Source organism: Monodon monoceros, unplaced genomic scaffold (genome assembly GCF_005190385.1).
Source record: "Monodon monoceros isolate NGI ecotype Baffin Bay Population unplaced genomic scaffold, NGI_Narwhal_1 Super_Scaffold_1, whole genome shotgun sequence".
NCBI lineage: Eukaryota > Metazoa > Chordata > Mammalia > Artiodactyla > Monodontidae > Monodon > Monodon monoceros.
This window is the reverse complement of record NW_021703765.1, coordinates 63,293,250-63,319,853: the sequence shown is the minus strand read 5'-3', so window position 1 is coordinate 63,319,853 and position 26,604 is coordinate 63,293,250. Positions and strand designations below refer to the sequence as shown.

General features: G+C 41.9%; 1 protein-coding gene across 5 annotated transcripts in view; it reads right to left on the bottom strand.

Moving 5' to 3' along the window:
- The window catches only part of PISD (phosphatidylserine decarboxylase), a 36,179-nt gene extending 15,988 nt beyond the window's left edge, over nucleotides 1-20,191 (bottom strand). For 2 of the 5 annotated variants that reach the window (XM_029233705.1, XM_029233690.1), the window contains exon 1: nucleotides 9,840-9,981. Coding sequence is in view for 2 of the 5 variants with exons in the window: in XM_029233679.1 (XP_029089512.1) it covers nucleotides 9,840-10,015; nucleotides 13,719-13,798; nucleotides 20,079-20,143 (321 nt within the window). In the remaining 3 variants the exon portion in view is untranslated. Of the gene's footprint in view, nucleotides 1-9,839; nucleotides 10,016-13,718; nucleotides 13,799-20,078 lie in introns of those variants that run through there. The other 3 variants (XM_029233679.1, XM_029233662.1, XM_029233714.1) reach the window with 3 other exon arrangements.
- Nucleotides 20,192-26,604: the final 6,413 nt, after the last annotated feature.

Below are 26,604 nucleotides of genomic sequence, written 5' to 3'. Positions count from 1 at the left end.
CTAAACATAAGACTTAAAACTATAAAATTCTTAGAGGAAAACAGGAGAAAATCTTCATGACGCTGGATTCAGAAATGATTTCTTAGATATGACACCAGAAACACAGGAAATAAAAGTATAAATAGATAAATTGGACTTCATCAAAAGATATGATCAAGAGAGTAAAAAGATAAGCCATAGAATAGGAGAAAAATATTTGCAAATACATATACCAGATAAGGGTCTAGTATCCAGAAAAATAAAGAACTCCTGCAACTCAGCAACGAAAAACCACACAATTCAAAAATGGATAAAGGGGGACTTCCCTGGTGGTGCAGTGGTTAAGAATCCACCTGCCAATACAGGGGACATGGGTTCAAGCCCTGGTCTAGGAAGATCTCACGTACCACAGAGCAACAAAGACCATGCACCACAACTACTGAACCTGCGCTCTTGAGCCCGTGCTCTGCAGCAAGAGAAGCCACCGTAACGAGAAGCTCGCGCACCACAACAAAGAGTAGCCCCCGCTCGCCACAACTAGAGAAAGCCCGCGTGCAGTAACGAAGACCCAACGCAGCCATAAATAAATAAATAAATATATTTTATAAAAAATGGACAAAGGGCTTGAATAGACGTTTCTCCAAAGATATATAAATAGCCAATAAGCATGTGAAAGGATGCTCAACATCACTAGTCATTAGGAAATGAAAATCCAAACCTCAATGAGATACAATTTCACACCCATTAGGATGGCTATTATAAAAAAATTAAAAGGTGGATTAGAGACCTAAATGTAAGACCACACTATAAAACTCTTAGAGGAAAACATAGGAAGAACACTCTTTGACATAAATCACAGCAAGATCTTTTTTGGTCCACCTCCTAGAGTAATGGAAATAAAAACAAAAATAAACAAATGGGACCTAATGAAACTTAAAAGCTTTTGCACAGCAAAGGAAACTATAAACAAGACGAAAAGACAACCCTCAGAATGGGAGAAAATATTTGCAAACGAATCAACGGACAAAGGATTAATCTCCAAAATATATAAACAGCTCATGCAGCTCAATATTAAAAAAACAAACAACCCAATCCAAAAATGGGCAGAAGACCTAAATAGACATTTCTCCAAAGAAGACATACAGATGGCCAAGAAGCATATGAAAACCTGCTCATCACTAATTATCAGAGAAATGAAAATCAAAAATTACAATGAGGGGCTTCCCTGGTGGCGTAGTGGTTGGGAGTCCGCCTGTTAGTGCAGGGGACACGGGTTCGTGCCCTAGTCCAGGAGGATCCCACATGCCATGGAGCGGCTGGGCCTGTGAGCCATGGCCGCTGAGCCTGTGCGTCCGGAGCCTGTGCTCCGCAACGGGAGAGGCCACAACAGTGAGAGGCCCGCATACCGCAAAAAAAAAAAAAATTACAATGAGGTATCACTTCACACAAGTTAGAATGGGCATCATCAGAAAACCTACAAACAACAAATGCTGGAGAGGGTGTGGAGAAAAGGGAACCCTCTTGCACTGTTGGTGGGAATGTAAATTGATACAGCCACTATGGAGAACAGTATGGAGGTTCCTTAAAAAACTAAAAATAGAATTACCATATGACCCAGCAATCCCACTCTTGGGCATATGCCCAGAGAAAACCATAATTCAAAAAGACACATGCACCCCAATGTTCACTGCAGCACTATTTACAACAGCTAGGTCATGAAAGCAACCTAAATGCCCATTGACAGACGAATGGATAAAGAAGTGGTACATACATACAATGGAATATTACTCAGCCATAAAAAGGAATGAAATTGGGTCATTTGTTGAGACGTGGATGGATCTAGAGACTGTCGTACAGAGTGAAGTAAGTCAGAAAGAGAAAAACAAATATCGTATATTAATGCATTTATGTGGAACCTAGAAAAATGGTACAGATGAACCGGTTTGCAGAGCAAAAGTTGAGACACAGACGTAGAGAACAAACATATGGACACCAAGGGGGGAAAGCGGCGGCGGGGGTGGGGATGGTGGTGTGATGAATTGGGCGATTGGGATTGACATGTATACACTGATGTGTATAAAATTGATGACTAATAAGAACCTGCTGTATAAAAAAATAAATAAAATACAAAAAATTTTTTTAAAAAAGGTGTTGGTGAGGATGTGGAGAAAGTGGAATCCTCATACAATGCAAATTGGAATATAAAATGGTACAGCCACTGTGGAAAAGTTTGGCAGTTCCTCAAAAAGTTAAACATAGATTGACCATATGATCCAGAAACTCCATTCCTAGTTATACACCCAAAAGAACTGAAAGCAAAGACTCAAGCAGATACTTGTACACCAATGCTCACAGAAGCACTATTCCAACAGCCAAAGTGGAAACAACCCACTATCTATCAATAGATGATAAACAAAACATGGTCCATCCATAAAATGGAATACTATTCGGCCTTAAAAAGGAAAGAAACTCTGAAACATGCTATAAACATGGATGAATCTTGAAAATCTGGTAAGTGAAATAATAAGCCAGACACCAAAAGACAAATGTATAATTCCACTAATATGAAGTACCTAGAACAGTCTTCACAGAGACAGAGTAGGACAGTGCTTAAGGGGGTTGGGTGGGAGGTAGACTAGGGAATATTATTTAAAAGGTACAAAGCTTCTGTCTGAGATGATGAAAAAGTTCTAGGAACGGATAGTGGTAATGGTTGCAAAACAGTATGATGGGGCTTCACTGGTGGCGCAGTGGTTAAGAATCTGCCTGCCAATGCAGGCGACACGGGTTCGAGCCCTGGTCCGGGAAGATCCCACATGCCGCAGAGCAACTAAGACCGTATGCCACAACTACTGAGCCTGTGTTCTAGAGCTCATGAGCCACAACTGCTGAGCCCATGTGCCACAACTACTGAAGCCCGTGCACCTAGAGCCCGTGCTCTGCAACAAGAGAAGCCACCTCAACAAGAAGCCTGCGCACCACAACAAAAGAGTACCCCTGCTGCTGCAACTAGAGAGAGCCCACGTGCAGCAATGAAGACCCAACGCAGCCAAAAATACAATGCAGGGAACATGGGTTCCATCACTGGTCCGGGAAGATCCCACATGCCGTGGAGCAACTAAGCCCGTACGCCACAACTACTGAGCCTGAGCTCTAGAGCATACGAGCCACAACTACTGAGCCCATGCACAACTACTGAGCCCGTGCGCCACAACTACTGAAGCCTGTGCACCTAGAGCCTGTGCTCCGCAACAAAAGAAGCCACCGCAATGAGAAGCCCACACATTGCAACGAAGAGTAGCCCCCACTCACCGCAACTAGAGAAAGCCCGCGCACAGCAACGAAGACCCAGTGCAGCCAAAAATAAATAAATAAATTTATTTTTTGAAAAAAAAGAAAAAGAAATAGACCCCAAAATGACAGAAGATGATGAAAAGGAGAAAAGGACTTTGAGACAGCTAAATAAACAAGCACAATATGCTCAAAGATTTATGGGAAAATATGATCATAATGAGAGAAATGGAAGACATAAAAAAGAACAACTTGAAACTTTCAAAATGAAAACCAGAATGTCTTCAATGAAAATTTCTACAAAAAGCTACTAGAATAAGTGAATTTAATAAGATTACAGAAATTTTCATATATTGCTAATGGGAATACAAAATGGTAAAACAACTATTAATACCTTCAAAACAGTTTGGTGGTTTCTATTATAAATACACAGTTACCTATGAATAGTAATTGTACTTTTAGGTATTTACACAAAAGAAATGAAAACAAATGTCTACACAAAGACTTAAACACAAATATTCATATAGACTTTATACATAATAGTCAAAAGATGCAAACAACCCAAATGTCCACCAACAGATGAAGGGTTAAAAATAATATGTGGGGCTTCCTTGGTGGCACAGTGGTTAAAAATCCTCCTGCCAACGCAGGGGACACGGGTTCGAGCCCTGGTCCGGGAAGATCCCACATGCTGCAGAACAACTAAGCCCGTGCACCACAACTACTGAGCCTGCACTCTAGAGCCCGAGAGCCACAACTACTGAGCCCTCATGCCATAACTACTGAAGCCCACGTGCCTAGAGCCCGTGCTCCACAAGAAGAGAAAACACTGCAATGAGAAGCCCCCGCTCACGCAACTAGAGGAAGCCCGTGCACATCAACGAAGACCCAACACAACCAAAAATAAGTAAGTAAAATTAAAAAAAAAAAACTGTGGCATATCCACCCAATAAAATACTATTCAGCAATAAAGAGGAATGAATTTCAACATTATCGTCAGCGAAATAAACCACACAGAACAGAGTACATTCCATTTAAATAAAATTTCTTAAAAGAAAAATCTCATCTATAGTGATAGGAAGCAGATCAGTGATTGCCTGGAACCATGGTTCGATACTGACTGCAAAGGGATACATATTTTATATCTCTACACAAGTCTATATATTTATTAAAACCAATGAATTATATGCTTAAAAAGGGTTTTATTGCATGTAAACAATACCTCAGTAAAGTCGACTTAGAAATTGAATCAGGGCTTCCCTGGTGGCACAACGGTTAAGAATCCACCTGCCAATGCAGGGGACATGGGTTTGAGCCCTGGTCAGGGAAGATCCCACATGCCGCAGAGCAACTAATCCTGTGCACCACAGCTACTGAGTCTGTGCTCTAGACCCCGCGAGCCACAACTATTGAAGCCCGTGCCTAAAGCCTGTGTTCTGCAACAAGAGAAGTCACCACAATGAGAAGCCGGCACACCAGAACAAAGAGTAGTCCCTGCTCTCTGCAACTAGAGAAAGCCCACGCTCAGCAACGAAGACCCAATGCAGCAAAAAATAAATAAATATTTTTTTAAAAAAGAAATTAAATCACCACAGTAGCATTATTTACAGTAGCCAAGACATGGAAACTTAAGTGTCCATCAAGTGATGAATGAATAAAGAAGTTATGGTGTATATATTTACAATGGAGTATTATTCAGCCATAAAAAATAAGGAAATTCTACCATTTGCGACAACATGGATGGACCTTAAAGGCATTATGCTAAGTGGAATGACTCAGACAGAAAAAGACAAATACCATATGATCTCACTTATATGTGGAATCTTACAAAAAACAAAAAAAAAAAAACCAAAAAATCCCACCAAACTCAGAAAAACAGATCAGACTGAGGAGGAGGGGGAGCGGGGAATTAGAGGAAGGTGGACAAAAGGTACAAACTTCCAGATATAAGAGAAATAAGTACTAGGGATGTAATGTACAATATGATGACTATAGTTACCACTGCTGTATTAACATACAGGAAAATTAAGAGAGTTAATCCTAAGAGTTCTCATCACAAGGAGAAACTTTTTTTTTCCTTTTTTCTTTTCTTCTTTATTTTCTTTTTATTGTATCTATATGAGATGATGGATATTAGCTGAACCTACTGTGGTAATCATTTCACAATGTATCAAGCTATCATGCTGTACACCTTAAACATATATACAGTGATATATATCAATTGTTTCTCAATGAAATTGGAAAAAAATTAAATCAACTTTCAATAAATATGTAAGTACGGAGAGACTTTCTGGAAGATACACAAGAAATGTTAAAAATTCTTGCTTGGGGCTTCCCTGGTGGCGCAGTGGTTAAGAATCCGCCTGCCGATGCAGGGGACACGCGTTCGAGCCCTGGTCTGGGAAGATCCCACATGCTGCGGAGCAACTAAGCCCATGTGCCCCAACTACTGAGCCTGCGCTCTAGAGCCCGTGAACCACAACTACCGAGCCTGTGTGCTGCAACTACTGAAGCCCACATGCCTAGAGCCCATGCTCTGCAATGAGAAGCCACCGCAATGAGAAGTCTGCACACCACAACGAAGAGTAGCCCCCGCTTGCTGCAACTAGAGAAAGACCGCCCACAGCAATGAAAACACAACGCAGCCAAAAATAAAATAAACAAATAAATTTTAAAAAAAACATGAAAAACTCTTGCTTGCTTCTGGAGAGCGGGAATGGGATTAGCAGACGGGGTGGAGAGTGGAAGGCTCATTTTTATGTAATCCCTTCTTTACTATTTGAATTTTCACATGATCATATTTTATTCAAAATTTTTAAACTATCTTATTAAAAATAAAAATTAATTTAACAATACATACTCCTAAACAGAGCCAAAAGCTTAGAAGGGTGATGTTCACCAAAATGTTAACTGGTTTCCTGTGGGTTGTAGGATTACAGGTCATCAACTCTTTTCATCTTCATATTTTGCAACACTTCCTTATTTTTTGTAGATGAACACATCTTCATAAGTAGATAAAGGACAAAGCTATTTCCACATTGGGGAAAGTGATGCCATATATATAGAGAGAGAAAGAGTGGAGCTACTGGAACCTGGATGCTCCTGAAAGCTTCCAGAGACTCCACTCTCCTTAACAGGTTACTTTGTTGCTAGTTACAGAATTCCCTTTAATCCCACAGCAGCAAACACATAGGTTTCATTTCTACTCAGCAGATTGCATGAACTTTTTTTTTTAATTTTATAAATTTATTGATTGATTGATTGCTGCATTGGGTCTTCTTTGCTGCGCGCAAGCTTTCTCTAGTTGTGGCGAGCAGGGGCTACTCTTCGTCGCGGTGCGCAGGCTTCTCATTGTGGTGGCTTCTCTTGCTGCAGAGCGCGGGCTTCTCATTGCAGTGGCTTCTCTTGTTGTAGAGCACAGGCTCTAGGCACACAGGCTTCAGTAGTTGTGGCACGCGGGCTCAGTAGTTGTGGCTTGCGGGCTCTAGAGTGCAGGCTCAGTAGCTGTGGCGCACGGGCTTAGTTGCTCCGCGGCATGTGGGATTTTCCCGGACCAGGGCTCAAACCCGTGTCCCCTGCATTGGCAGGCGGATTCTTAACCACTTTGCCACCAGGGAAGTCCCTGCATGAACTTTTTTTTTCTTCTTTTCTACCATAAAAACAACAAGAATCTTAGATCAGGCAAAAATCTTAGAAACATTTTCTTAAATGTGTAAAAACAGAAGCCCCAAGGTGACACAACTCACCCAAGGCCTCGCAGCTGCTGGTGCCCAGATCTCAAGTCTCCTGACACCCTGTCCCTCCCTCCTTACTGCTCCTACGTGAGCGCTGCACCCACCCCAGCCCAGAGGACAGCCTGCAGGGAGTGAGGCAGCATAGATTTTGGAGTTATGGTTTCCTCTAAACTGTTACCAAAAAGAGGAAATTCTATTTACATGAAGGAAAGATGTGAGCATGAATTCTTCAGGAGTGCTGTGCTGGGGGCTGGGCGGGGGGGCGGTGGATAATGTGAATGCTCGTCACATTATCACAGACAACAACTGTTCAAGTCAGGCCACTCAAATTCACCTCCCATTTTAAACAGTCAGCCCCAGAGAATGGAGGTACCTCAAATACACAGCAAGCCCTCCCTCCATCTCTCACTGCCACCGTCGAGCTCCTATACTAAGAGCACCTTCTATGAGCAACACAGTATTTATTGTTCCAAGAGTACGGCATTTGGCATCGACAGACCTCTGTTCTGGAACCTATTCTGCCACCAACTAGTCTTTCCATTTGTAAAATGGCTCTAACACCTGCCCTTCCTACCTCAGTGAGATGTTGTAACTAAAAGGGTTCAGAAAAACTGCGAGGTGCTGTTCAACATAAGGTACTACAACCATGCTCTTGAGAGTTTTGATACAGAGGGAAGACCAGAGGGTTCTCTGCAACAAGAGAAATTCACAAGCTAGGAAAGGACAAAGGCTTCCTGCTGGCACTCTGACCAAGAGGGGCTAATAGGAAGGCTTCATGTGTGGGGATGGCTATACAGCCCATGTCTGTCTCCTGGAAACCCAGAAAACACTATTTGGTAAGAAAAAATCACCCAGTCACCTCAACTGTGCCACTGACCCCAGAGGCCATCTCAGCAGTAACTTCCAACCTGTCTTCTTTCTTAGCTCTGGAGATGCCAGACTTGACTTCAGGGATAGGAAGGGATTATATTCCAACAAAATCACTACCAGAAATTTTCACCTGCCACATACTAATGGAGCCCTGAAGGGACCCTTACAGCTCATCTGCCCATGATTCCTAAATCTGACTTGTCATGAGAATCACCCGCAGGGCCTTGTAAGAACAAAGATCTTGAGCCTTGCCCAAAGTTTCTAAATCTCTAGAGCGAGCTGAGACCAAAGAGTCCATATCATTAAAGCTCCCCAAACAATTCTGAGGATCAGCCAGACTGGGGTACTCTTGTCATTTTTCATATGAGGTGTCAGTGATTAGGTAGAGCCGGGGGTGGGACTAAGATCCAGCCCCCATCTGCCCATTCAAGAACTGCCCCCCGCCCCCCCCCCCAAACCTGCTGCCTCTCCTGAAATCTTACAGCGTCTACTCTGAGCCCAGACCATTTCCCCTTCATAAATGAAATGCTGCCCAACTTGCAAACCCAGGAGCCATCTTATTCCACCGAAAGAACAGGACCTAACGTAAGCCCAGTTCTTTACCAACAGGGGCTTCAGACCTCTCACTGTACTAGGCCACTCTGCTCCTGTGTCCTGTCACTGTCCAGAGCCTAGAACTTAGAAGCTAATCAACTCTGTCCTCTTTACAAATAATCGTTTTTCAGGTATTGACTCATATATGGCAGTAATCCCAATTATACAAACAGTGGATGCTATGAAAAACTACTGGCATTAGTCTTTTATGAATGAGGAAGTAGCAAATTTCTTCCAAATGTAGATTCTCTTGGGATACCTTTGAAATGAGTGGGAATTTCCTGAAAGCAGGTGGGCATGTCACCAGGTGGGTCAGCCTGACAGATGCCTGGGGTCAGAGCGAAGCCAGCTTGGGTTTAACACTGGAGTGGGGTCATGAATCACAGTCTTAACAGGTACTTTACTAGTTTGAAGGAGAAGGATATGTTTACAGAGGAAACAACCAATGTTATGGGAAACAGTGTTCAGCATACTTAAAAAGTATGACTCACATACTATACAATTCTGTAAAAAAGGACTCTGTAATATACAACCAAAAAACAGAAAACTTGGAAAATGACATGTCCAAGTCCACACAGCTACTAGGAGCATGGTTAGAACCTGCCTTCAGGACTGGGACCCTGGCTGCTGGGTGCAGCTGAGCTGGATTACTGATATGGCACAGCTCGTGGGGAAATCCAAATGCATCATCCCAAATACCATCGTCTCTGCTTTCACCCCCTCTGTTGCCCAAGCTATCAGGGTCTATTGATATTTCAGATATTTCACTTGTTAAATTATGGGTAAAAAGAAAGCAATTTTTAAACTTACACCTTTATATTCAATTTCAGTATTTACTGAATGTCTGCTCTGAGTCAGATATCCTGGGCCTCGGGAAGCACAGATGAGTAAGACAGTTCATTACGTATCACACAAGGTACAACGACACCAAAGGCCGCCCCAACTGTATGGCCCAATTGCGGGGAGAGCATTTTGAGCAGTAATGATAAAGGAATTTGATGATTTCAGTCTGGTCTCTGGTGAGAACTTATCCACATCACAAAAGTCCAACCCTTCCAGCTCATCCTCAGACTTGTGAAGGCGTGAACTGTCAGGACGCCAGCCTGAGTATAAGGCACGAGCTCTGAATATTTCAACAGCAGGAAATTTCCACTCGGAGGCCTTGGGGAGACCAGGGGTGGATCTGGAGACAGAGGGAAGCCGGACATGATGTCCAAGGTATAACTTCTGTAATAGCCCCAAAACCACTGGAGATGTGAGCTCCAAGAAAGCACATTTCACTTTTTCAAACAGTTTAACTTTGGAGCAGTTTACAAAGTGACAGGCAGTTGTGCTCCATGAGAACCCAAGGTGGTTCCATCCTGTTCCTACCTCCCAGTGACCAGCAAGTTTGCGCGGGATCTCCAAGCCCAGCTTCTCCCATTCTCGCTCCTGGTACTTCTCATACTGCCGGTAACCTGCATACCCGCCACCCGTCGCGACCAAAAAGAGCAGGGGGCGCAGCAGGGACAAGGTTCGGGCAGGGGCAGTGTGGACTTTTCTGGCATCTGTAACAAAAAGCAGGAAAATTTTGAGCCTGGGAAAAGGGACGGGTATGAGTCACGCAAACACAGCACCAACAGGAGGGCTGGGAAAAGCCCTCAGCAAAGCTGACTGGACCCGGAAGGGATCTGACAGGGAGGTGCAGCCCTGAGTCACTGCAAAGACCCTGCTGCCTCCAAATTCTATCTGGTAAGGTACAAGCTTCTTTCCTGTGACACTACAGTGCACCCCAAATGCCACCATAATTACAGAATTTAAGATGAAAACATTGAATTGCAAAGAGGTCAAGAAATGAATCCAGGTTGCCCCGCTGGATACCAACAGGGCCAGGACTGGGACAGGTACCATTTCTCACGCAGGCTCTCTGATTTTACTTTTACGATCCAGGCCCAGTTCTGACTGGACAGTAGTATTCTCCCAAATGCAAAATCTCGTAAGCTCTTACAATTCAATGATAAAAGATAAATAGTCCAATTTTAAAACGTACTAAGAATTTGAATAGATATTTCTCCAAAGAAGATATATGAGTGGCCAGTAAGCACATGTAAGGATGCTCAACATCTGTTATGGTTGAATTATGTCCCCCTAAAATTCATATGCTTAAGTCCTAACCCTTAGCACCTCAGAATGTGACCTTACTTGGATAAAAGGTCTCTACAGAGGTAATCAAGTTAAAATAAGGTCAGCACAGTGGGCCCTAATCCAATATGACTAGTGTGCTTATAAAAAGAGAAAATTTGGGGACTTCCCTGGTAGTCCAGTGGATAAGAATCTGTCTTACAATGCAGGGGACACCAGTTGGATCCCTGGTTGGGGAACTAAGATCCCACATGCCACAGGGCAACTAAGCCCACGCACCACAACTACTGAGCCCATGCGCCACAACTAGAGAGGAGCCTGTGCACGCACAGCAACAAAGCGAAGAGCCCATGCGCCACAATGAAGGAGCCTGCATGCTGCAACTAAGACCCGACGCAGCCAGAAAACAAGTAAATAAATTTTTAAAAAATAAATTAAAAAATAAAAAGAGAAAATTTGGAGACAGACACGCACACAGGGAGAATGCTATCTGAAGACGAAGGCAGGGATCGGGGTGATGCTTCTATAATACAAGCCAAAAAAGCCAAATATTGCCAGCAATCCTTCAGAAGCTAGACAAGAGGCTCTCCCTCACACCCCTCAGAAGGAAGCAGCCCTATGACACCTTGATCTTGGACCTCTAGTCTCCAGAACTATGGGAGAATAAATTTCTACCGTTTAAGCCACTCAGTTTGTGGTACTCTGTTCCAGTAGCCCTAGCAAACCAATACATCATTAGTAATCAGGGAAATGCAAATCAAAACCACGATGAGATACAACTTCACACCCACTAGGATGGTTTTATCAAAAAGACAGATAATTGTTGGTAAGGATGTGGAGAAACTGGAACACACATACACTGCTGATGGGATTGTAAAATGGGGCTTCAGTTCTTCAAAATGTTAAACATAAAATTACCACATGACCTAGCAATTCAGCTCTTAGGGAAGTGAAACATACATCTACACAGAAATTTGTCATGCATGCTCCACAGCAGCATTATTCATAATAGCCAAAAAGTGAAAATAACCCAAATGTCCATCAACTGACAAATGAATAAAAAAGTGGTATACCAATACAATGGAATATTGATAATAAAAAAGGAATGAAGTATTGACACATGCTACACATGAACCTTGAATACATTATGTAAAAGAAGTCAGCCACAAAAGGCTGCATATTGTATGATTCCACTTATATGAAGTGTCTGGTATAGGAAACATACTAGAGAGACATAAAGTAGGTTAGTGGGTGCCAGGGACTAGGGGTAGGGAGAAATGGGGAGTGACAGTTTAATGGATCAAGTGCTACTATTGTGGGGGGGCGAGGAGGGAATGAAAATATTCTAAAATTAGGTAGTGCTAATGGTTGTACAACTCTGTAAGTATAAAAAAAACCCACTGAATTGCGTACTTAAAAGGGTGAACTTTATGGTATGAAAACTGTATCTCAATAAAGTTATTGTTAAAACAAAATCTCAAGAGCTGACTTCTCAGTAGCCTGCACAAAACCTTCATCCTGTCCTTGGCTTCCAATGGAAGGAAATCATCCTGCCCATTTGTCCCTGTCCCTGTCCCTCCACCACCTTTTGGTTGTTGCTGTTTCTTTTTCTTTCTTTTTTTTGGCCGTGCCGAGAGGCTTGTGGGATTTTAGTTTCCCAACCAGGGATTGAACCTGGGTCCTCAGCAGTGAGAGTGTGGAGTCCTAACCACTGGACCGTCAGGGAATTTCCTGCTGTTTCTTCTTTTATTTTTTTTATTTTTTTTTGCGGTACACGGGCCTCTCACTGTTGTGGCCTCTCCCGTTGCGGAGCACAGGCTCCGGACGCGCAGGCTCAGCAGCCATGGCTCACGGGCCCAGCAACTCCAGCGGGCCCAGCCACCCCGCGGAATGTGGGATCTTCCCAGACCAGGGCACGAACCCGTGTCCCCTGCATTGGCAGGCGGACTCTCAACCACTGCGCCACCAGGGAAGCCCTGTTTCTTTTTTTTAAATGAACAAGTATAGATGTCATTAATCTCCTCCATTTTCTGATTACTCCTAATGAACCCTTACTACTTAACAACTAAATATTCTACCTCTGACCAGAAAATCTTGTCAAAAAGCAAGAAACATTTTTTTTTTCCTCTTTCTGAAATATTTGGTGATGAGAGAACTGTTGTACACTCCCTACCTGCACTGAACCAGCACCCTAGGCTGACTGGTCACACTCTCCTGCATGCTTCTGCTACACTGGACCTTTCTTCAACTATAGGTCTTTCTCTTACCTTCCACAGGCTTACTTTACTCCTCCAACAGGAAGTAGTAAGCAGAGGGTGCCCTCCACTCCTGACCGCCTCTCTGCTGCATTTGTCACTTTAAAAAAGCACAGCTTTTCTGCAGATCCAAGATTCTGGCTTGATTTCTGAGGCTCCCCCTGAACCCTTCAAGTGATTCCTATGTGTTCCAGCCTGCAAGTCCTAATTAAATAAGTAACACCCAGATGTGCCCCTATTAACTACCTTAATAAGCCTTTTGTTTTTATTCTCATTAACCATCTCATTTTATTCCCAAGGTATGATTACTGGACAGTCAAAAATAGCCTCCAGTATGATAGAATAAAAAGGATTTTTAGTTAATAAAGACAATATACATTTTTGTACAGGTTCAAAGAGCTGCTTACAAGATCCAAAAAGTTCATAATCCAGTGCTGATGAGGGTGTGGGGAACATCCTGCTCAGAGGAGTGTAAACTGGGACAACCTTCTCTGAAGAGTAATTTGGCTTAAATACCAAATTATAAAATACATAAACCTTTTGATCCAGTAATTCTAAGTCTACAAATCTATCCTGAGGATGCACAAAAATATGTTAGTACAGAACTGTCTGTAATAGGAAAAGACTAGGAGCAACTTAAATGTCCAACACCAAACAGTACAGTCATGCAACGGAATACTACACAGCCAGTAAAAACAATCAGATAACAGCAGCTAATGCTTCAGTGGTACCTACATGCCAGGTACTCTAAGCACTTTGCAGGCACAATTCCATCTGATTCTAACAACAACCCTATGAAATACATGCTGTGTTTATCCCAATTTACTGACAAACTGAAGCAGAGAGGCCAGCATTGGCTCTAATTGCTACTTACTTGTGGAAAAGGTTCTGAGAGGCAGCTTCCTTAAGGACTGAAGGAAATGGCTTAGGGCAATGTCTTCACAGTGACGGCGCCTACAATCAAGCAAAAATGAAGCATTAAATATTTTTTTAATTAAAAAGAAATTAGTGGATCAACTTCTAAAATTTGAATATAGTCTATAGATTCAATAATAGTATTGTGTCTGTGTTAATTTCCTGGCTTTGACCATTGTACTGTGGTTTTCGTAAGAAAACGTCCTTATACAAAAAGGGCTCAAATATTTAAAGGTAAAGGGGCATCAAGTGTTTCAGAAAAAAATATATACAAACACACACTCACAAAGAGAAAAAAAGGGAGAGGAAGGGAGAGAGAATGATAAAGCAAATATAGTTGATATTTGGGGAATCAGAGGACAATGTATTTGGGAATACTCTGTACTATTTTTATAACTTCTCTGTAAGTCTAAAATTTTTTCACACACAAAGCTGCTCTTTTCTTAATTAAGTATAAGAGCATAATAAGAAGTAAACCTGGCACTTACACAAAGCCATACGTTTCTTCACCACAAACAAAGAGCTATACACAGCCTTGTAGCCTCTAACCCCTACTCATTAAAGAACCTAATAAAGTGGTTGAAATTTTAAACTGTTTTTTTTTTTTTTTTTTCTTGGCTGCGCTGCAGCTTGCAGGATCGAACCCATGGCACCTGCAGCGGGAAGTGTGGAGTCCTACTAACCACTGGACCACCAGTGAATTCCCTAAAATTTTAAACTTTAAATGTTTGCCCTAGAAAAGAAATGACACAAACCAGGCTGAACTATTCTAATCTACTTTGAGTTTGGAAGGCTCGACTGGTTTGGAATTTTTAAATTAATATTTGTGGCTACTTTGCCACAAAAGCTACTTTCAAAGAGTGAATAGGGTTTTCAGGCATTCTGAGAAAAAAATGACTACTTTCATGGCTTCAAGCTCTAAGAAAATATTATTTCCGATTCTTTGTTTCTCTTCTTTGTTTCCTCTTCACCCAGGGAAACTGGACATATACCCAGTGGCAATAAGTGACTTGGCCAGCAAGGAAAGCATGAATGAATTTTTAGTGAACTGGCTCTCTCCTTAATCAAAAAGCAAACACCCCACCTTCAATTCAGATAGCACTTAAGTTCCCCCACATATTGGCCTGAAATCTAAAGTAAAGAAACTATGTCCTTGTCAGTGTTTTTTTTTTTCCCTTGAAGCCCTTTATGAGAGAAGCAGAAATTTACTCTATAAATGTCTAAACTGCTATTTTTGTGGAGAACAGAACTGCATTTATGACTTTCATACAATGATATTGACATTCATGGATACTCAGTAGTTATGTCTCACACAGACATCCTGTAGATTTTATCAGATTTAAACACCTTTGTTTTTTCACATGAAATTTCCTTGACTTAACAACACTCACAGCATGGTGGTAACATGACGACTCTGATTCTCCTACAGGCAAGCAAGGTCTGTACGGAGAACAAGCCTGGGACCATGACAATCACCACCCCCTCAGAGGCCAGGTGGATGGACAGTTATTAACACAAAGGAGGGTGTGTTGCAGTACCTGAATGTTCTTTCAGCAGTGAACAATGCTCATCTCTTTGACTGGGCACTCCCATTGCAAAAGCTAAGCGCCTAAAACCCTGCTTTCCAAATGGAATAAGAACAAGAAGTGTAAAATCTGACTAAAGGCTGTATTGTTGTGTTGTGCACACTGCTATATTGTGTGTTCCAGAATTGCTGCTGAACCCCCTAACTGAAAGAACGTTTGCAGATTGTTGAAAAAGGCTTTTTTTGTGGGGAAGGGGGTGTGGGCTGGGGGAGGTACAAGTGGGAGATAATCATTTATCCACTGTAACCCAATGCACGGCACTCAGGTGGCTGGTTTGCATACGGATCTTCCTGAGAACAGTCTTGAGCCCCAGCTCCTGGAACAAGTGCCTGGCAAACGCCCCAGTTGCATCAGCTTGTCTTTCATTCCTGGATCATTCCTATCCTCATATAAATGTTGTACTTTCTCCAATCTTACAGAAACACTGTCTGCCCCACTGCAGGCTCTTTAAAAGAGCAATGTTCCCTGTCATCACTTCCTCCCCTCCCCCCCCTTCATCCCACTCAACCAGGCTTTTGTTCCCACCACGTCATCTTGTCAAGGTCACCAACTTCCACATTGTCAACCCCAACACATATTTCTTGGACCTCGTGTTATGTGACTTCTCAGCAGCATCTGCCACTGGTGAGCCCTTCCTCCTTTTTTTTTCCCCCACTGAGGTATAATTGACATGTAACATTATATTAGTTTCAGATGTACAACATTATTCCCTATTTGTATATATTGTGAAAGGATCACCACAATAAGTCTAATTAACATCCCTCACCATACATATTTACAAAAACGTTTTTCTTGTGATGAAAAAGATCTACTCTCTTAGCAACTTTTAAATATACAATACAGTATTGTTAACGGTAGTCACCATGCTGCACATTACATCCCCAGGACTTAGGTATTTTATAAGTTGTATCTTTTGACTTCATTCACTTTCTCCTTCTTGAAACACATTTAGCCTTTGGGACCCTGATCTTCCTACCTCTCCAGCCTCTCCCTAACTTCAAACAGCTGCCGTGCCCAGGGTTCACACCTCTTCTCTGTCTGTGCTCTCCCTGAGACATGTTCACCCAGTCCCGCAGCTTTAAATAGCCAGATACTGAGGACTCCCTCACTGCTCCTTCAAAGACCTCTGGACCATATTTCCACCTGGCTACCCAACATCCCCACTCTGAATCACCTCAAACTGAGTTTGTCCAGAACAGAATTCCTGACACTCCCTCACTCCAGTTCAACCTGCTCCACCCCCAGAGTTGTCCATCTGTGGCAGAGACTAGCCAGATGGTTATTAAATCCACTTCCTCTACCCAACAGACTACATTTCCCAGCCTCCCTTGCAATAGGGTGTGGCCACATAACTGAGTTCTAACCACTGTAAGAACCATTCAGGCTTCCCAAGCTGTCCCGTTTCAGCCTGTTTGATGCAAACATGCAGACCTTTGGAAGCCATGTGTTAAAGATGTCAGGAGATGGGTCCTCAAATCACTGCTGTCCTGCAGATCAGGAGCACCCACTGGGACTTTACATGATTGAGACCAACACTTTTACTGTGTTAAATCACTGAGATGCTGGAGTTTACCTGTTACCACAGCAACACTGCTATAATTAATATACCATCTCAGAAAAAAGGCATCACCATTCACCCAACTTCACAAGTCGAAACCCTAGGGACTCCTTTTGTAAGTCCTTTCTTTCTCACTATCCACATTCAATCCAGTGACAAGGCATGAAGTCTCTACCTTCAAAATATGCCCATATCTGCCTACTTCTCTGCCACCACTCTCACTCTGGCCTGAGCCACCAGATCTGTCACTGAAGGACTGCACTAGCCTGTTCTCCCTGCTTGGCTTCTGTGTCCCATTCACCACAGAACAGCCAGAGTGACCTTTTCAAAACAGAAAATAAGACGAGACCCTATGTAAGAGGTCCTCGCTGAACCCTCAGACCTCCTGCTGCTTCCCTTCTCCTCACTCACCTGCCCCCATTCCTTGCACACTCATGCCTCTGCATTTGCTGTTTGCTCTGCTGGGCATACCCCTCCAGCTGGCTCAGTCCCTCCTCATTCAGTTCTCTGCTCAAATGCTTCCTCCTGGTTGGTTTCTCCTCATCACAAGCCCAAAAGTTGTCCCTCTGGAGCGTTCTCTAACCCCTTAATTACCTGCCTTTATTTTTCTTCGTAACACTTCTCACTACCCGAAATGAACAGATTTTATATATATTCACTCATTTGTTTACTGTCTGTACCCCTCAAATGCAGGGGTTTGTCTGTCTTCCCCCTGGACCTCAATCTCAGCAGTGAGATTAAGCTTCAGAGAAATGAACGGCTGGCTAGGTTCAATCACATGTACCTTCTACATGGTGAACTCACGTGGGCCTCCTGCAAGAGGGCAATTAAAGCCCAGGATTAAGCACTCAAGTCTGATTGTGGGGCTCAAATCTCCATCCTGCCACTTACTAATTAGCTGTGTGACCTTAAGGCATTTCTTAACTAATCTTAAGCCTCAGTTTCTCCACCTGTAAAAACAGGACCTACCTCATTAGGAATAAATGAGACAATCACATAAAACCTTAAGCCCAGGCCCTGGCACCTAGTTACATATTACTATTATTGAAAGTAACAGAGTTGATATTCAGCTGGCACACACTGGGATGGCCATATTAACTGTCTGTGACCACTCTGAATGGTTTGTGTCCACACTGTCATAGTTTTAAATTATTTTTAACATCACCCCTGGTGGTAACACTAACTATAGTCCTTGTGTCTCTCCTGCTTTTTAGAGCTGTGAAAGTTCTGAAAATGAACTGGCAGGCCTCTTGAAGGCCTCATTCCACGTTCTATCTCATATTATTTAGTAATGTTTTCTTGCTCTGCTACTAAACTGTAAAGTTCTTTAAACATGAGGCCTATATCTTTTAATTCCTCTCTCTTCCCCTGCTCTCCCTCCCCCTCCCGATCCCTGGCACTGCAGTTGGCAGTGGTAGGAATGTCATAAGTATTCCTGAAGGAAAGTCTTGCACAAGCAACCACTCCTTGGGCACTATGTCCATACTTGCCCGAACCTAAGAATCATCCAGGACACGTGTAAAGAACACAGCTGCCGGAGCCCCAACCTATATCTACTGAGCCTGAATTTGGCAGTATTGGGGGATATACCTGGGACTCTCTTTTTCTGATAAACACCCACCCCATTTTTTCATCAAACAAATTTGGGAAACATGGCCCTAAATTATCACCCATAATTGCCTTCTTTTGGTTCTCTCACCTGTCACCTATCACCCAGGTACTGAAAAACTTCCCTGCAATATGAGGTTTTCAAACATGTCTCACAGACACTGCTTTACTTAAAAATCATGGAAATGTTCTCTTTTGGGGTTTTTTTGCATCTAAATATAGTTCCCATCTGGATATGTAATACCTTTGAAAACTGAGTTCTTATTGTACCCAAATCCTCACCCTCCTTAAATTGCACCTAAATCCACTCTTATCCTACCTACACTGGTACTAAAGTTATGACTCTTTTTCCCTTTCCCTTTTTAAATGATAATGAGTGAAGTACATCCTCCTCACCATCGTTAAACAAAAAAAAAAAAAAAAGAAAACATTTTAGGAGGGTCATTTTTTAGCCTTTCCAACTTATGACACATTTTAGATGATTTCACTACTGACTCATAAACAGCACACCTGGTAACAATACTAAAACCACAGAGACTCTCCTGTCCAAGTCCTAACAGTTACCATCACATTGCAGAGCCCCCTCCTGAGAAAGTTACACCATTTCTGAGTAGTTAATAATAGAGTGAAGCTTCCTGTTCAGGGCAATGACAGTTTCTGTTCCCTTTCAGTCCGAAACCAGTGTCCTTACTTCCCAAAATTACAGCGCAAGCTTTGGTCAACGATGACAAAATGAAGGTTGCCTGAAACACAAAAGTACCGTGTGTCTCTCAAACCTTAGCTCTTTGAAATGATACGGAACAGCAGACTCTGAGTCATAGCTACCAACATTTTAATCCATTTTCTGAGAGTCCAAATGTTCCCAAGCTGGTTCTTACATAAGCTATTTCGAATAATGAATGTCCTCACGGTGGGCAGCCTGAGGGAAAGGTCCTTGCCTGAAAGAGAGAGAGGTATCCGGGTAGGGGTCCCGGCTCTGCTACTAACTGGCCGGGTGAAACTGAGCAAGTCCCTTCCTCTCTCATGGCCTCAATTTTGCTAACTCCAAAAAGAGCCTGATTTAGATGACCCCTCTAACAACCTAAGAGTTGGGAGTCACCAGGGTAACTAAGACCCCATTTCCATCATGGACGATTTTGAGATAACTGAGTCCAACCCTCTCGCTTCAAAGACCAAAAATCCGAAGTGAAAGCCGCCCGACTCCCAGTCCAGTGCTCTTCCCACATCACGCCACCCCTCCCAGCAACACGAATCCCTGAGAAAGAGGCGTCCAGCCCTGCCTCGGCTGTAAGTGGCGAGCACACAGCCTATTTCACTGGTTGGGTCTTTTTGTTTATATCTTTGTTTTTTGTCCCTTGTGAAAAGGGCAAGGAGAGAGCGCTTAGGACAGACGCGGAACGCCCTACCCGGCGGCAGTCGCACCTGCTCGAGAGCTCCAGGTTAAGGTGAGTGCCTACGTCTCCACTCGAGCTCTGCTCAGGGCGAGCCCGCGACAGAGAAACGATTCCTCTCTCCAGACCCCAGTTTGGCCCGGGCCACCCCCCGGCAGGTCCCCAAGCAGCTGTACCTGCTCCGCCACGGCGCGCCCCCGCGCAGCAACCTCAAACAACCCGGCCCCACGGACGCCGCCATCTTGTCCCCAGCTTCTCGGCGGGACACGCCCCCTTTTACACGCTGGTCGCACGCGCGTGACGTCACGAGCCTCGAACTCACAGCGCCAATGAAGAACGCGGAGCGTGTGAGGGCGGAGCTGTCTAAGCTCTTCCCCCGGCTGCTCCGGGTACCCTCTGCCTGACACTTCCGGCAGCTAATGGGCTAGGTCGGATAGGTGCAGCCGGTGGCGGTGCTTACAGTGCTAAACCTGGACCTGGGCACAGCGTTGCCAGTTCTGCTATTTCCTTCTGACGTGCGTTTCCGCATCTGCCTGGAAAATCTGATTTACTCAAGGTCCGAGAATGGATCAACTGAGCTAAATCGTTCATTTTACGGATGGGGAAACTGAGAGCGTCCACAACTCAGCTACCATTGACTTAGCGCTTCCTAAGTGCCAGGCTCTGTGCTGATGACTTAGCATGCATGGTGTCTCATTCTTACCTCCCATCCCTGTACTATCTGGGAGTCCAGAGACCAGAGGTCTTGGATCACCTAGAAGTGCAATTAGTCGTCGAACGAGGTGCCAGGTGTGATAGCGCGTGCTCCTGCAAAGATTCCTGATCTTCAGATTTAAGGGAAAATAGACTTTTCAGTAGTATAAGCTTTTTTTTTTTTTTTTAGTGGGCAGACACTAGAGACCACCAGCCAGCCCTGAGAATTATTCTCATTTTAAAGATAGAGAAAACAGAGCTCAGGAAAGTTAACCATTAGAATGCTCAAGGGCACACAGCTATAAAGGAGAAAAGCTAGAATTTGAACATACATCTCTGATTCTAAAACCCATGATCTAACATCCTTCCTTTTAAGCCCTTTGCCTAGAATCTGGCTGAGTATGGGTCCCCAAACTGAAGGAATACAGCTCCTCTTTTTTCTCCCCTAAGCTGCTAATAGCACTTGTCTTCACCAGGCGTTTGACATAGGAGGAGGGGTATGTTGCCTGGTACCTGCAATTATTTCTACATGGTTATTTAAGCTCAACTAGGGCATAACCGGGCCCTACAGGGAGCCTAACAGGGAGCAGATTTCCTATTGGAGAGGAGACACTTCCCTCTATGGTTTTCAAAAGTCTGAAGAGGAGGGAAAAAAAAAAGTATAGAATTGGTTTTACTATTCAATTGAGAGTAGTTACTTAAAACCAGGGGGAAGAAAAAAATGGGAGGGGGAGATTATTTCAAAATGAAATGCATTTGGGGAAACTGGATATTCACATGCAAAAGAATGAAGTGGACCCTTACTTTACACCATATACAAAAATTAACTCAAAATGGATCAAAGACCTAAAGCTAAGAACTACAACTATAAAACTCTTAAAACATAAGGGAAATTTTCATGACATTGAATTCAGCAATGATTTCTTGGATATTACGCCAAAAGCACAGGCAACAACAAAATAAGATAAATTGTATTTCATCAAAGTTAAAAAGTTTTGTGCATCAAAGGACACTGTCAACAAAGTGAAAAGACAACCCTGAGAATGGCAGAAAATAGTCACAAACAATATATCTGATAAGGGTCTAGTATCCAGAATATATAAATAATTCTTAAAATTCAACAAAAAAAAATAACCGAATTCAAAAATAGGCAAAGGACTTGAACAGACATTTCTCAAAAAATAATATACAAATGACCAATAAAAGATGCTCAACATCACTAATCATTAGGGAAATGCACATCAAAAGCACAATAAGATATCAACTTCACACCCATTAGGATGGCTATTATCAAAAAAGAAAAAGGAAAATAACAAGTGACAAGTGTTGGCAAAGATGTGGAAAAATTGGAACACTTTTGCATTGCTGGTAACAGTGTAAAATGGCTGTGCAAAACAATTCGGTCGTTCCTCAAAAAGTTAAACATAGAATTATCATATGATCCAGCACCTAGGTATAATCTAAAAGAATGAAAGCGGGGACTCAAATAGAGACTTATACATCAATGTTCATAGCAACATTATTCACAATAGCCAGAAAGTGGTTCAATAGATGAATAAATAAAATGTGATATATCCATATAACAGAATATTATTCAGCTATAAAAGCATGTATGAAGTACTGTTACATGCTACAACAGGAATAAACTTTGAAAACATTATGGTAAGTAAAATTAGCCAGACACAAAAGGACACATATTGCTTAATTCCACTTATATGTAGTGCTTAGAATAGGCATATTGATAAACACAAAAATTAGAATAAAGGTTACCAGAGGCTGAGAGGACAGGAAGGGGGATGGGTTCAGAGTCTCTGTTTGAGATGATGATTAAGTTCTGGAAATGGATAGTGTGATGGTTGTTTAACATGTGAATGTACTGAATGACACTGAATTATACATTAAGTTAAAAATGAATTAAAAGGTTAAAATGGTAAATTTTATTATATTTCAACACACACACACACAAAGCAGTTAATAACAAGTGTTGATGAGGATGTGGAGAAATCAGAATAATCTTTCTGTCCCTATAGATTTCCCTATTCTGCATTTTCATATGAATGGAATCATATAATATGTGGACTTTTGTAACTGGCTTCTTTCCCTTAGCATAATATTTTCAGGGTTTGTCCATGTTGTAACATGTATCAGTACTTCATTCCTTTTCATGATTGAATAGTATTCCATTATATGGATAGACCACATTCCTTTATCCAGTCATAGCTATGGACATTTGAGTCATTTCTGCCTTTTAGCAATTATGAAAAATGCTGCTATAAACATTCATATACAGTTTATTGTATAGACATATAATTTCATTTCTCTTCTGTGTATACCTAGGAGTGGAATTGCTGGGTTGTATAGTTTAATTGTTTGAGGAACTGACAGATGGTCTTCCAAAGTGGCTGCCCCATTTTACATTCCCACCAGTAGTGTATGAAGGTTCCAATTTCTCCACATCCTCACCAACACTTGTTATTTTCTCTCTTTTCAAAATTACTATCATTATATCCAATCTAATGGGTATGAAGTGGTGTTTCATTGTGGTTTTGATTTGTATTTCTCCGATAACTAATGCTGTTGAGAAATTTTTCATGTGCTTATTGGTCATTTGCATATCTTCCTTGTAGAAATATCTATTCAGATTCATTGCCTGTTTTTAAATTGGGTTATTTATCTTTTTATTATTGAGTTGTGTTCTTTATATATTCTAGATACAATTCCCTTATCATATATATGATTTGCAAGTATTTTCTCCCATCCTTTAGGTTGTCTTTTCATTTCTTGATGGTGTCCTTTGAAGCAAAAAAAGTTTTTTTGATGAAATCTCATTTATTTTTTCCTTTGTTGATTGTGCTTTTGGTGTCATATCTAAGAATCCTTTGCCAAATCCAAGGTCATGAAGATTATACCACGTTTTCATCTAAGAGTTTTAAAGTTTAAAAAAGTTTTGTATATGGTGTGAGGTAAAGATCCAACTTCATCCTTTGCCTGTGGCTATCCAGTTGTCCATTGATTGATTTTCGTTTGTTAAATCAACCTGACATTGCTGGTTATTGTGTATTATCCTTTTTATCTATCACTGGATTGAATTTGCTAATATTCTGTTTAGGATTTCTGTATCTACTTTATGAGAGAGAATTGGACTGTTACTTTCATCTCAAACTGATTCAGGTGTATGAAGTTAGGTTCATTTCACCATACACTTATCCAGTTATTCCACTACTATTGCTGAAAAGACTTTCCTTTCCCCATTGAATTGCATGGTGTCTTTGTCAAAATCAACTGAACATCCATGCATGAGTCTATTTCTGGGTTCCAAAGATTTCCATTTGTTCCACTGATCTATCTTAATTATGGTTGCTTTACTTATAAGTCTTGAAATCAGGTAGCATGGATTCTTCAACTTTGTTCTTCTTTCAAGATTATTTTGGCTTTTATAAGTCCTTTACATTTCCATAAAAAATTTAGAATCAGTTGGTCAATTTTAGCAAAATGCCTGGTGGGATTTTGATTGGGACTGTGTTGAAACGAGAGATCAATTTGAGGAGAACTGACATTTTAACAATATTGAGCCTCCCAATCCATGGGCCTGATAAATCTCTCCATCTCTGACTGTTTACAACCAAAAATATGGTATGTAAATTAGTACTGGCATACTCATTTTATTGCACTTTGCTTTATTGTGCTTCACAGATATTGTGGTTTTACACAAATTGAAGGTTTGTGGCAACCCTCTGTCTAGCAAATCTACTGGCACCATTTTTCCCAACAGCATCTGCTCACTTTGTGCCTCTGTGTCATATTTTGGTAATTCTCACAGTTTCTAACTTTTTCATTACTATTATATTTGTTATGGTGATCTGTGATCAGTGTCCTGCGACGTTACTATTGCAAAAAGATTATGACTCGCTGAGGACTCAGATGATGGTTAGCACTTTTTAGCAATAAAATTTTAATTAAGGTGTGTATATTTTTAGATGTAATGATATTGCACACTTAATAGACTAACGTATAGCATAAACATAACCTTATATGCACTGGGAAACAAAAAAACATGTGCAACTCACTTTATTGCAATATTAGCTTTATTGTGGTGGTCTGGAACCCAATGCCCAATATCTCTGAGGTTTGCCTATACTTTTATTCATTCCTGGTCAATGCAAGCACCTTAGAACATTTAAATTCCATTTATTCTCTTCCAGCCTTTTGTGACATTGTTATACTTCATTCTATTAGATTTTGTTTTCATGAGGATGTACATAGCAGCTGTATTCGTAAGATGCCCAAACTGGAAACAACACAAATGTCCATCAGCGGGTGAGACTATGGATGAACAAATCATGGTGTGTTCATACAATGGAATGTGACTGTGCAACAAAATGAACAAACTCACAGGACTTGCAACAAGGAGAATGAATCTCAAAAACATTACATTGAGCAAAATAAGTCAGACGTCCATAGAGTAACATTGTCTGGTTGCAGTGCTATGAAATTTAAGAGCGGGCAAAACTATAATATTAGAGGGATAGAATTCTGAATAGGTGCCTTCCTCAAGGCAGGAGTGATTAACTGGAAGGTGCCTGAGGGAACTTTCTGGGGCAATGGAAATATCTGGGTGGTGGTTACATGGGTATACATTTGTCAGACCTCATCAAATAATAAATGTTAGTTCTGTGCATTCTCCAGTGGGTAAATTATACATCAAGAAAAAGAAAATATCTGGGAAAACCAAAACCTACTGATTTACTTTTTTTTTCCTTTTTTTTTTTATTAGTTTGTTCCATGAAAACTTTTCCATTTTCTCTCTGACTTGTACTGCAGCCAAGCAAGTTTTGAAAAAACAGTTTTCTACTTTTGTTTTCCAGAGACCATTTCTGGAATGATCCTTTTAAAGCCCAGGCTCGATGTCCAGTGAGGGACATGACCCTTTTCTTTCCAGCCCACCTACTGTCACACCAGGTCCTAGTTGTATTAAAAGGAGGAGGAAACAGTGCAGCTGCTTGAGATAGATTCCAGGGAATTTGCTATGGTCAGATGGAACCCTCTGCTCCAGACTCCCCTGGCTACCTCCCAGCAGCCCTTTGACATGCACTGGACTAGAGGCTTCCAGCTACTTCTGTGTTGACAATGGTCTTCTTTGGTCAGGGTAAGTATATGAATTTCATGTGCTGACAGATTTTGTTTCATCTCAGTTTTCCTTTAAGTCATCTCATTTAGAAACGCATTAGATTGGTGAGTCCCCTGGTAAAATCCTAGGGGGAGGAGTTTCCTGAGTACAAGTAGAGATGCTTATCCTCCAGAGTGAAGGTTGGCAAACCAGGTGTCACTGCCTGTTTTGTAAATAAAGTTTTATTGGAACACAGCCACACTCATTTGTTCATATATCACCTACAACTGATTTCCTGCTACAACCACAGAGATGAGTAGCTGCAAGAAAGACCATATGGCTTGCAAAGCCTGAAATATTTACTATCTGACCCTTCATAGAGAAAGCTGGCTCAACTGTGGTCTAGAGCACCCTCCCTGGGGGGGCCTCTGTCCTGGCATCAGAGATAGGGGCCGGCCACAGCCTCACAAAAAAACATAAAGGACAGGGTTTGGATATAGTTTACCAAAAGGGAAAAGTATCTCCATAGGATGATTTATGCTCTTTGACCTTCAGTTACTACCAAGAATTCAGATTTGAATCAGAGCAACCTGGATTAGGTTAACTGTCCTGGTGGAGAAAGACACAAAGGGCTTTGGAGAACTGGAAATCTTTGTGGAAAAGGCCAGGGAAGGCTTGCTGACGAGTTCAGAGGTGGTAAAGGGACAAGCAAGTACCCAGCCAGTCCAGAGGAGTGGAGGTCATGGCTTTCAGCACCTCATCTCATATCTGAGGCTCCACATAGGTTGTGGGCACAGAAACTTCCTATAGAAATCCCTAGCACAATTCTGCAGGGGAAGGTCATCAACACTTTTCAACAGTGAACAACAACAAAACAAATTAAAAGACATCAAGATACAACC